The sequence below is a fragment of the Pholis gunnellus genome (assembly GCF_910591455.1).
Source record: "Pholis gunnellus genome assembly, chromosome: 21".
Lineage (NCBI taxonomy): Eukaryota > Metazoa > Chordata > Actinopteri > Perciformes > Pholidae > Pholis > Pholis gunnellus.
Genome location: NC_136548.1, coordinates 395,141 through 407,602, shown reverse-complemented (window position 1 = coordinate 407,602; position 12,462 = coordinate 395,141). Strand labels below are relative to the sequence as shown.

The following is a 12,462-nucleotide window of genomic DNA, read 5'->3' as shown; positions in this document are numbered from 1 at the left end:
TTACCATCTGTGAAGACTGAATATAAGCAGTCTGTAATATGTGTCTTATTATCACTGAGATGTTTAACTAGTAAAACCCTTTTTGTTCTGGTTGATAAAATGCTAAAAAACTAGTGACTAGAGCATGTGGGTCAGGTGACTTGAAATACGGTGAATTCCTAAATAGTGAGTCAGTTCACTTAACTTCTCTCCTCATTAGAAGCTGGTAGGGGTGCAACAGATCACAAACCTCACAGTTCGGATCGGATCACGGTTTTTGAGTCAAGGATCAGATCATTTTTTGGATTAGCAAAGAAAAGCGGGGTTGGGAAAATATAACTTTGCATTCCATTTATTAATGAAAGAACTTCAAGAACACTTAAAGCAAAGAACTTTGGGCTATAGTCTTCAATGAAAACCACAATATTTAAGATATTTATTTTTCAAAAAGATGAGAATATCTACATTGTGTGGGGAAAGAGTAGCGACACAGTGTCTGTGTGACTCTCACAGAGGGGGTGGGTCTGCAGCACCTGTCTGTGTGACTCTCACAGAGGGGGTGGGTCTGCAGCACCTGTCTGTGTGACTCTCACAGAGGGGGTGGGTCTGCAGCACCGGACTTTAAATCTCCACTCCACCATGATGAAGTGAGCTGTCACAGTCTTTTCCTTTTCATAGAGGCCTGGAACGAGCTTCATAGTGAAGTGGGTGTGTGAGGGGGGGGGGGGGGGAATGCAATTAATCCATGGTTCACATGTGTGCCGAACTGTGAAGGGTGATCCGTACAGATCCACAAACCAATGGGTGACATCATAAAGACTACGTCCACTTCTTAAATACAGTCTATGATTGTATCTCGAGACGCGACAGTGAGTCACTGTAGCGTCCAGTTTGTCAGTTTGTCAGTTTGTCAGTCCAACATGAGAGGACCAAGAAGTAGAGCTGCCCCGAGGGCTTGTCAGGCATGATGAGAGTAGTTTGATAGTTTGTTTATTGGAATAAATCCAAAGTGGCACAAACAAGAAAAAAACGACGGTTATTTTTGTCGTCAGAGTTTCAGCAGTTTGGTTGAATTTGTGTTTTTTTCCTCTTTTTTTTTATAACTTATAACTCTAAATTGTATGTATGGACCCAGTAGTAGAGGTGAAGAGGTGACATGCTGACATCCATTTCTTTGGAGCATGTCGTTAGTAAATAAACAGTGCACCTTAAGTCACTGTCAAGAAAACTTAACACTTCCTGTTTAGTTGTTTCATATTAAAAACTTTCTCTTTCCCAGCAGGCTTTTGAAATGGGAAATATGCGGCAAGTTTTGAGATTCATTCGCGGGAGTTTTACAGCTATTGAACAATACGTAAAGGAGATCGATTTTACATATAAATAGTGATTACAGTTCTAGTATAATCATAATCGTAGTAGAGATTCATTAGCAACACGCCCCGGCTTTTATTTGAATACAGGCTTTTATTAGAGAATTTCCTGTACGCCCCTTCAAAACTTGAGCAGGCTTACATCAAAACGTAAAACATGTTTTAAACAAACAAACCGATTTAAAGTTATAAAATGTCCAGCCATTGGACTTTATGCTTTTATTTTTTTAAATAATAATTAAATAAAACGTGGTGCTGAAAACCCCCTTCCATCTATTAATCCCTGTTTGTAAAAAAAGAAAGAAGTTAACGTGATGAAATGTCTCTCTCTCTTTTCCAGGTTTAGAGCCGTTCAGGATCGGCCCTTACACAAACTTTGTTAACATTGGCGAGCGCTGCAACGTGGCTGGATCACGCAAGTTTGCCAAGCTGATCATGGCAGGAAACTATGAGGTAAGACAGATTTTGACGACTATTTTTATTATTATTATTATTGTCTTTTTTTCATTTGTCAGAAATCTTTGTCAAATCCTGAGCATAGCTGAAATTCTAGCTTGCGTACAAGAGTTTATCCGGTATGTGTTTTCCTGTTTGTTGTCCAGGAGGCTCTAAGCATTGCTAAGGCCCAGGTGGAGATGGGAGCCCAGGTCCTGGATATAAACATGGATGAGGGGATGCTGGAGGGGCCAACAGCTATGGCCCGATTTTGTAAATTGATTGCTTCTGAGCCAGACATCTCTCGGGTAAGGGCAGTGGAAATGAACACATACAATTTCTCAAAACCATTTTTTTGCCATGTCACCATATTGGGTATAATGCAACACAATATATAAGAGAAATGAACGTCCACTGGGTCCAACACTTTGATCTAGATGGAAATATCTCAGCAGCTACTGGATGGATTGTCACAAAAATTTAAACTGACATTGATGTCCATTCAGGATGAAATGTATCAACTTTAACTTCCTCTAGCACCATCGTCAGGTTAAAGTTTTGATTTCTCTAATAGTTTAGTTTATGACAAAATACCTGCAAGCTGATGACATTCCCATCAGCCTCAGCTGTTCTTTGTGTTTCGTGCTAATTTGCAAATGTTAACATGCTAACATGCTAAACTAAGACGGTGAGCACGGTAAACATAGCATATTAGCTTTGTCATTGTGAGCATGTTAGCATGCTGATGTTAGCAGTCAGCTCAAAGCACAGCTTCATAAACTCACTTGTGTTTAAAATGATCCAAAGCATGTAGAGCTTGCCCAACTCCAATTTTGCGAGTTAAACAGCGCATGATCTGGGTGCAGCTGGTTGTATTTAGTCTCCTTTAATCATAGTTGTATTGAATACAAACTTGTTTCAGTGTTCAAATCTGTCCTTTCTAAAAAGATGTCATTTTGACCTTGGAGCGTTTACAGCCTTAACGATCATCGTCAGTTGTGTGCTTACATTTTATTTTCCCCAATATTTACTCCTGGAAATGTCCAATTTAGCATATGAACCTGTTAATATCTCCTACCCAGGTTCCTCTGTGTATCGACTCCTCTAACTTCTCAGTGATCGAGGCCGGGTTGAAATGCTGTCAGGGGAAGTGTATAGTCAACAGTATCAGCCTGAAGGAAGGGGAGGAGGAGTTCCTGCACAGGGCTGCCACTGTGAAGCGCTACGGAGCCGCTGTGGTGGTCATGGCCTTCGATGAGGAGGGGCAGGTGCGCGGAGGGGGGGCAAACACGCACTCTCACACAAAGACACACGTGTATGTGCTGACAAGTCTGCTGTCCCACTCTAGGCCGCAGATGCAGAGCGTAAAGTGGAGATCTGCACTCGGGCCTACGAGCTGCTAGTCAGCAAAGTTGGATTTGACCCCAACGACATCATCTTTGACCCCAACATCCTCACCATCGGTACGGGCATGGAGGAACACAACGACTACGCCATCTACTTCATCCGAGCCACCAAAGTTATCAAGGTGATGTTCTTTTCTCAATCAAATAATGAGATGTATAACGACTGTTGCTGTCCAAGGTCAAATCGATTCAAATTTCGACGTTGGGAAAACCTCAATGTCCTTGCAAGCATGTGAATGGCTAAATAGCTTTCCTTACCTACATTTAGGCTTCTATTATTCGTGGACACCTATAACCATTTAATTATAGCGGTTGTTTGAGCTCTACACCCGACTATTCATTTATACCTGAATTCCGGGCAAAACAAAGTACCTTAAAGTAAATACCTCACAGAGAAACGTCTTGTTGAAATGAAGTAAATGGAGGCAGAGTTTAAAAATGGCAAAAACTTCTCAAAATGTTTACAAACTCTCACACAACTCGTGCAGTATAATCCAAGTCTCAGTTATCCAGTTGAGTGCTCACTTCTTGTCAATCGTGCATTACCTACAATAATACACACAAATAATACAATACCTACAATAATACACACAAATAATACAATACCTACAATAATACACACAAATAAATTATTTGTGTGTATTATTGTAGGTATTGTATTATTTGTGTGTATTATTGTAGGTATTGTATTATTAATACAATACCTACAATAATACACACAAATAATACAATACCTACAATAATACACACAAATTGTAAATTATACTTTTTTTTTTCTTTTTTTCTAAAAGACGCTTTGTTATTTTTGGCCACAATAATCACAACTTAAAGATATGAAAAATATATTGGACCACGTCATACATGTAACGTGTGTGTTTGTGTAGGAGACATTACCAAGAGCCAGGGTGAGTGGAGGTCTGTCCAACCTGTCCTTCTCCTTCAGAGGGATGGAGGCCATCAGAGAAGCAATGCATGGAGCATTTCTCTACCACGCCATCAAGGTAAACACTGACGCACAACTATCCATCCACACGCCTCGCTGTCAATAGAGGTGAAGGTAAAAAGATGTGGAGGTTAAACCCCCATATCCCGCACGGCCCTGAGGAAATACCAGTCCAGTGAGAAGAGCATTCACAGACAGGCTTTCTACTTGTAACACACACCCACTGCCTGTCCTCTTTCCCGTCTCCAGGATGGTATGGATATGGGCATAGTGAATGCTGGGAACCTGCCGGTCTATGACGACATAGATAAAGAGCTGCTGTTACTGTGTGAAAACCTCATCTGGAACAGAGACACTGAGGCTACTGAGAAACTACTGGCCTACGCACAGGTACACACACACACAAATAATGCACCAGGTCGTTGTCGTTTCAGTTTGGTCGACAGATGCTGACTTCACTTCTTTTATTCACAGAACAACGTGAAAGGAGCGAAGAAGGTGGTTCAGACAGACGAATGGAGAGAAGGGAGTGTGGAGGACAGGTTGGAGTACGCTCTCATTAAGGTAACATCTGATGATCTCATGATGATGAACGCATCCACATACTGGTACGACTGACATTTCAATGGGGGGGCATGGGGGGAGGCGAACACGTAATAACTCCGCCCACTTAGGAGACAGGATGTGTCTATAATTTCAAACAATTGCTGGAGCTCACAACGAGTCATCTTTTTTTGTGAGTATCTTTAGCAGCACTTATACAGGTGGCTGAATAGTTGTGACGTCACACCCTCATGGAAGTCCTGACTGCTCATTTAAAGACACAGTTTATGGGGCGGTGTGCTTTTCTCTGTGGATTGAGAGTGTTTAATACTTTCACACTGAAACAGTCTATTTTTGTCTCATTTGCACAAGTTCAGGTTCCGCAAAGGCTGCGTGATCCTTTTGTGAACTCCCCTCGGAGTTTAATCATAATCAAAGTCTTACTCTGTTGTGCTCCAACATTCTTGAGATGTAAAAAAAGAAATGTTTACAGTTATGAACATCACTTCAGAGTGACTTTTTTTAAAGAGTGTTTTACAGGGGCACATCAGTTTAAAATGGTTTTGCAGTCAAAGGTTTTGTGTTGTAAGAAGAGAGTGAAAGTCGTCAATGGACACCGTTCAGAAATGCTTTAAGAAAAATAATTTTTCTTTTGTTTTTTAGGAAATATCAAAACCAAACATAATTTGCCCTTTTCTTCTGTAATGCTCCATCCTGTGTTGCTGCTGCCAGGGAATAGACAAGTATGTGGTGGAGGACGTGGCGGAGTGTCGGGCTCAAGTCGACCGCTACACTCGACCCCTTCACATCATCGAGGGCCCCCTGATGAACGGCATGAAGGTGGTGGGGGATCTCTTTGGAGCTGGCAAGATGTTCCTTCCACAGGTAGGGTGCCTTCACCCCAAAACTTCAAATGGGTTTCCAAACCAATTTCCAATAGTTTCCATTACATCCGTGGTGCTGTGGTTAGCAGAGGGTTTTGGGTTACGAACGGAACATGTTTGTTCTCATGTTCTGTTTTCAAAAATGTGCTATAGAATAGATAGAATGAAATTATGAAGTGATGGTATTTTGGCATTAAGGTGTAATCTATCTAGATATGTATGATATTAGGGGTGTAACGGTTCACAAAATTCTCGGTACAGTTCGGCACGGTTCAATACAGCAAAAAAGCAGAAATACCACATTTATGGACACATAATCTAGTAAACCTTTATGTGTAAGTGTTAATATTAAAGTAAATTTGATGTGTGAGAGAGAGAGAGAGAGAGAGAGAGAGAGAGCAAACATTGTAACTAACGTAAAGTCTGAAAAATAAAACTTCCTACGAAATGTGTCTGTTTGAGTTCATAGAGGAAGATTTTAGGGAAGATCTTAAGTATCAAACACGACCTTTCATTATTAAAGACTACTTTATTACTCTGTCGTATTTTCTGTAACAAAGCAACAAATCTACTTCCTGTTTACACCGGCACCAACCCGCATGCCCAGTGTACTATTCCAAATGCAATACTATTATTCAAACGTATTGTTTGGTTCGTAATACGTACCGAACCGTGAGCCTCGTACTGAACGGTTCAATACGAATACGTGTATTGTTACACTCCTAATATATATATATCTCAGATTCTGCCAATCACAGTAAGCCCGCCCTAAAGCATACCCTGCTTTATGGTCTGTTTGACTCTAAATGGACCATCATTTACTAAATGAACATCATGCTGTATTGAAGAAGACTTGAAACTAGAGATTGAGACCATAAACTCATGTTTACAATGTTTACTGAGGTAATAAATCAAGAGAGAAGTAGTCTTTTCTCATAGACTTCTATACAAATTATAAGACAAATCTATATTTCTATATTTTGTTTATTTTGGAGCAAACGTTTTGAAACGGTAATACAACTTTGAGTCCTTGTGTGTTTGCAGGTGATCAAGTCGGCTCGCGTTATGAAGAAGGCGGTGGGCTATCTGATTCCTTTCATGGAGAAGGAGAGGGAGGAGATGATGGCATTGTCGGGATCAACTGAGGAAATTGTCAGTCTCCACTTAATAAGGATGCGTTTGCTCTCATTTTGACCAAGATATTCTCACGAAGATCATGAAGTCTTTTCCCATGAGACCATGTGATGTAACCATGATAATTCAACGTAGCATATATCTGTTAAACCTAAAAAAGTCCATTCATTTATGTAGCCTTTAGGAAGGAAGTCCCAAATAACTTACTGGTGCTAACAGCATTCGGCTAATATAACTCGCGCTTGTGAGTTTGGTTCCACATTATTTGCATCAGTCTACATACAATATCAAAAAGCGCACACCTTTTCTTTCATGGTTTTCTGTAATAACGTATAGTTTCCTATAAGATTTTGTATGATATCCATGGATTGGATTTAGAAGGCGTTTCTTCATCTCTTATCATAAACGGAATACTAAAGTTGATATGCTCACAATGCTGGTTGTGTGGAGGGGTTCCAGCGGTTTAATGGAATGCAATTGGGGTATATTTGGTGCTAACAAACCAAAGATGGAAAATGTATTTGTTTCTTGTTGGCAGTCCGTCAAAAAATGACTGCAGTGGCCTCATTCCCGATCCTTAAAGGCACAGTGCAGATGACAACCAACCCAATACCCCTCCACTCTCTCCTCCCTTTACAAGACTGTGGTAACATGAAACACAGAGTGCAAAACCGTGTTAACTTCATTACCCCCGCTCAGAGTCCATACCATAATAACTCTACTTAAGCAGGAACAGGCTGGTGGTACCATGTTGTTGTTCAGGTATAACCTAAAAACATGAGTCTCTAGAGCCAGTGTTTGGTTTGTCCGTTCTGGGCTACCGTAGAAACATGGCGGACCCATTCCCTATGTAGATATGACAGCTCATTCTAAGCTAACGGACAGACAACCATTCTTAGTTTCAGGTGATTACACACTAATGAAAATGTAGTTATGAATATTATATTCTATTTCTGAAAACAGATCCCCTAAAATGCTACATACTGGCTCTTTAAGACTGGTTCATGACATCTGTGCAAATTCAGCTGAAGTAGTTGCAGTTCCTAAAATGAAAATGATAAAGAGAGAAGAGAAGATAGCCGAAGAATTAAAGAGAGAGCAGCTTTATGATAAACTACAACTTTAAAACATGGACAGTTTTCATTCTGTTCTCTGGTCCTTCAATTCCTCTGTTTTCTCCTTGGTCTGCAGGATCCCTATCAGGGCACCATAGTTCTGGCTACAGTGAAGGGAGACGTCCATGATATTGGCAAGAACATTGTAGGTGTGGTGCTGGGTTGCAACAACTTCAGGTAAAACTGGTTTACTGCTGAATGTTTACAGTTCCATAACCAAGTCAGCACATTGTCAGCGCATGCTTTTCGAGCAGACTCAGGTTATTGATACACTCTGCGTGCAAGGTAGCTGAAATGGAACGCTAGTAGCATTAGCAGTGTGGTTTGTTCTGGTGGCACATCTATGATTTAAGGATTCCCTCCACATGGTGTGTGCTGAGCCTGGGGCTGTCGGGTAACGTTGCCAACAGCGCTCACAGTGTCAACAACGGCAACAGTGCTGACAGAGCTAACAGTGTTTACCTGAGGGGGAACCCGAGGGTTGGCGCTACGCTTCCATGTCGACGCAGTGGGTCGGGACAGCGTTATCAGCTGTAACCGCCATGTGAGAGCAGTGCAGAGCAGCAGCCATTATCTAGCCAGTGGTGCAAACACACAGGGACTCACATGCACTGACATGAACGCACGGCCGGACCCACTATGTAAACAAAACGCAGAGAAACTCAGATTACGACACACAAATAGGGAGAGTAATTCTCTCTGCTCGTTAATGCTCTGAATATTGAATTTAGCACCCGTAACACACAAATTACCCAAGAGACCACTGCATAATATCAACATGTTATGGTCGGCAGGGGAGATCCACCTTACAATAACTACTTACTTTTCAAGAAATGTATCCATTATGAATTCAATAATTATCCATATAGATCAGTTCTTTCTTCTATGGATTTTAGAAAAGAAAGAACTGAAAAGAGATCTTGGATGTTTCTTGTCTTTCAGAGTGATAGACCTGGGCGTGATGGTTCCCTGTGATCGGATCCTCAGAGAGGCCGTCACACAGAAAGCAGGTAGTGTGTACACTTTAGATTACATGTTGTCAGCCTGCGATGACCACGGAACATATTTTTACGAATTAGAATTAGCCAAGAAAATTATTTGATTTCAGAAATGTAATTTTTTAGAAAATTGCTTTTAGCCAATTTAAAAGCTGCCGTACCTTCTTGGTGGAGGCCGTTAAGGTTGTGTGCAGCTCATGAGGAGGACTCATGAGGAAGACTAACTCCAATCTCCTCTGGGGCTAAAAAAAGTCCCACAACTCATCTGCATGCTCGGGGGGAAAAAATCCTTTAGCGGCTTTTTATATTTCCAGGTAATTCTCCTAAGAAGATATGAAACATAACTGTTAGAAAAATTCACTCAAGGCCGATTGAAAATCATTAATCTGTTAACATTTATTCTTTGCAAAGAAGGAGACAGGGTCTAACACATACATCAATGTGCCAAGACTGCTCAGAGATCTGGCCCTGAGACACTGGTACATATAGCATTCTGTCACAGGAGGTGACACCTACACAATACACATACATATGGCCTCAAAAGAACAAAGGGTCTGCAACTTCACTAGAGCATTTGGTCTTCAATGAAGGTCCACAGTTCCTTGCTATCCCCCTACTTCAGAACATCCTGCCGAGAGGTCCCTCTCAGCAGGCCTTATCACCTAAGAAGAATAGACCGTGCTCGTCTCTGAGTGACAAAAGGACCCCGCTAAGTCTAGCAGGACGCTATATCAAGGGTCACTCATTAGATCAACTCCGTCTGCAACTTTATTTACCATTACAATCAGTGCTGAGTGTTCTTTCGGCTAGACTAAAGAACTGTGGCGCTTAATGTCAGAGGAATCTAAGGACACCAAGTTTTCTAAGCACACCCTATCATCAGTCATTTAGATTTTCCCCAACAATAACGATATTTATCATCAGATTATCATCCCAACAAGGGAATTATAAGTGATTATTGGCTTTGTGCTTTGTCATGATGTTTCTTTTGTATACTAACACTACAATCATAATTTATTATTTGCTAGATGATATAATAATATTTATATTACTTTCACAAAAAGTAGACCCTGACTTTGCCCTGTAGCCAACGTTCCAAATGAATAGCCAATCCAAATGCTTGAAATGCTTGTGGCTGTATTGCTTGTTATTCTTTTATAATATCAGCAGCATCATGTGGGATGTTTTGCTTTGTTCCTGCAGATATCATTGGCTTGTCTGGTCTCATCACCCCATCTCTGGATGAGATGATCTACGTTGCCAAAGAGATGGAGAGACTGGGGATGACAACGCCGCTGCTGATTGGAGGAGCCACCACATCAAAGTAACACAAAGAAACATTCTTCTCAATCAAATTTGTGCAGACTGGGTCCGACTCGCTTCCTGCAGCCTCTGGTTGGCTGTGACATTTATGGCTCGTCATATTTGTGAATAAATGCTTTGTACTTTGAATAATGAAAACTGCTGGGGATCAGTAACCATTTAAAAGACATTTTAGTGACAATTGCAAGTGACCAGTATTTGTCCTATGATATTAGAGACCCCCACCATTTTGCTATTGAGGCTTTCAGTGGGTCTGAAGTGAGCCCTGAGACCCCACGTATTTCTCACACTGATCTATATGGATAATTATTGAATTCATAATGGATACGTTTCTTGAAAAGTAAGTAGTTATTGTAAGGTGGATCTCCCCTGCCGACCATAACATGTTGATATTATGCAGTGGTCTCTTGGGTAATTTGTGTGTTTTGCATTTTGATAGGACACATACAGCGGTGAAGATCGCCCCTCGCTACACTTCTCCTGCTATCCATGTTCTGGATGCCTCCAGGAGTGTGGTGGTGGTAAGACGGAGCATTTTTCCCTCCTTTAGAAAACCCAATAGCATTAATTTGTCATGAATAGAAATGCATTTAGAAACCCATTGAGACAATATAAAAACATGTTTATTTTACAAATGGATTTAAAAGAAAGACGATTTGTCTCTTTTAAAATACCCTGTCTGCTTTGATCTTGGACACATATGATGACGTGCCGGAGGATTTTCAAGTCCAGCAGTTCATGAGAAAATATATTAGAAAATATCCAAGAATGCATTGTTAAGAAACCTACAACAAAAATGTGTTCCTTTGAAACAGTCTAACAAGGCACCACATTACATTAAATTCTGTTTTTCACTGAGGGAAGTGGAAATAGAACCTCCTTAAGGGGGAAATAATCTCTCAATGCAGGGAGTTGATATTAGTTGATGTGAGTCACTACAGTCCCTACGAGGGTGTTTTCTCCTGCTTGTATTCCTGTCTGCCAGTGCTCGCAGCTCCTGGATGAGGCAATGAGGGAGGAGTACTTTGAGGACCTGAAAGAGGAGTATGAGGAGATCAGGCAGGAGCACTACGACTCCCTGAAGGTAAGAATGGCTGGTATAAAGGCCCAGTAAGGTACGCATTAGAGGAGATTTTACACCTCTGTGTCATGAGACCCACATAGGCAACTGTCAGCAAGCTCGGCTTTGCATCCATGTCTCTTGAACCTTTATCATAAATCATTTAAAAACAGCTCAGTTAAATTTTTCACCCAGAAAACTCCTAAAACAGCTGGTTATTGTAGTTTTTATTCAAACGTTATTGAAACAGTAAAAAATAGGGTATTTGTTGAGGACTATTTTCAGTGGCGGATTAATCCACATTTGCTGCTCTAGTGAGTATTTGTGGCAGCAGGAGGGTGTGTGTGGGACTGAGTGAAAATGTTGATGATGGAACATCAGTGTGGCTCACTAAGGAAGAAAATGTATCAGGCTTTTAACGCACACACAGTACTTGTTGGTCATCTCTGAGATATGTTCATAAATGACATCGTCTTTAATACATAGTATCTCTCTCGTGGGTGCTGAAATCCATAGTTCTTCCACAACTATTCTTTAAACCACTCAAATGTTGACATTTTCCCATGGAAACAATTTTATAGAATTCAAATCAAGCAATTGTATTTTTCAAAATAGGCTACCAAACAGATATATGTTCAAAATATACATACCTTTCCATTCCTGCATTCAGAACACTCTCATAATTACCCGAGTATGAACATCATGGTCTGGAGTCCAGTTATTGTCTCTGTCTTTCTGGGAGGAAGGACGTCGTTTGTAGTTCAGTACTTTTAGTGTGCTGCACCATGAGAGTTTTTCAGGGCATTTTTACCATGACATAGGCTGGTAGTGTCAAAAACATTCTGAGTCCAACATAGGATAGCTAAGCATTTACAAATATTATAATTTTTGTATTAATTATTAATATATTTTTTTGACCACACACTCTGCAACCCATTCAGTCTGGTTCTGATTGTACCAGCAATATTCAAATATAACTAATGCAACAAATATTTAAAATTCATTTTGCTGTCCCTATTTTTGATATGTTAAAATAGTGGTTTTTACTGATGTAAACCAAAGGCCAACAATCGGTCTGCAATTTCTAAAAAACAACCAAAGTCATGGTTCTGAACAGATGGTGCACTGTGGCCAATAGCAGTAGTACATAGTGTGATAGTTTCAGCACATTGCACAGAGCTAGAACGCGGTGTGTACCTTCCCAGTAAAAGAAACTTCACCATGACCTTCTATTGTGTACTAGTAGAGTACTTTGAAGAGTCATCACAAAAG

The 12,462-nt window shown here is 40.6% G+C and overlaps 1 protein-coding gene across 2 annotated transcripts in view; it reads left to right on the top strand.

Moving 5' to 3' along the window:
- mtr (5-methyltetrahydrofolate-homocysteine methyltransferase) overlaps nucleotides 1–12,462 on the top strand; it is a 52,904-nt gene that overhangs the window by 9,520 nt on the left and 30,922 nt on the right. For both annotated transcript variants that reach the window (XR_013767570.1, XM_079182363.1), the window contains exons 13-26: nucleotides 1,690–1,802; nucleotides 1,952–2,092; nucleotides 2,867–3,052; nucleotides 3,133–3,312; nucleotides 4,075–4,191; nucleotides 4,383–4,523; nucleotides 4,608–4,697; nucleotides 5,409–5,561; nucleotides 6,605–6,712; nucleotides 7,886–7,986; nucleotides 8,752–8,819; nucleotides 10,011–10,131; nucleotides 10,570–10,651; nucleotides 11,116–11,214. Coding sequence is in view for 1 of the 2 variants with exons in the window: in XM_079182363.1 (XP_079038489.1) it covers nucleotides 1,690–1,802; nucleotides 1,952–2,092; nucleotides 2,867–3,052; nucleotides 3,133–3,312; nucleotides 4,075–4,191; nucleotides 4,383–4,523; nucleotides 4,608–4,697; nucleotides 5,409–5,561; nucleotides 6,605–6,712; nucleotides 7,886–7,986; nucleotides 8,752–8,819; nucleotides 10,011–10,131; nucleotides 10,570–10,651; nucleotides 11,116–11,214 (1,700 nt within the window). In the remaining variant the exon portion in view is untranslated. The remainder of the gene's footprint in view (nucleotides 1–1,689; nucleotides 1,803–1,951; nucleotides 2,093–2,866; nucleotides 3,053–3,132; nucleotides 3,313–4,074; nucleotides 4,192–4,382; nucleotides 4,524–4,607; nucleotides 4,698–5,408; nucleotides 5,562–6,604; nucleotides 6,713–7,885; nucleotides 7,987–8,751; nucleotides 8,820–10,010; nucleotides 10,132–10,569; nucleotides 10,652–11,115; nucleotides 11,215–12,462) is intronic.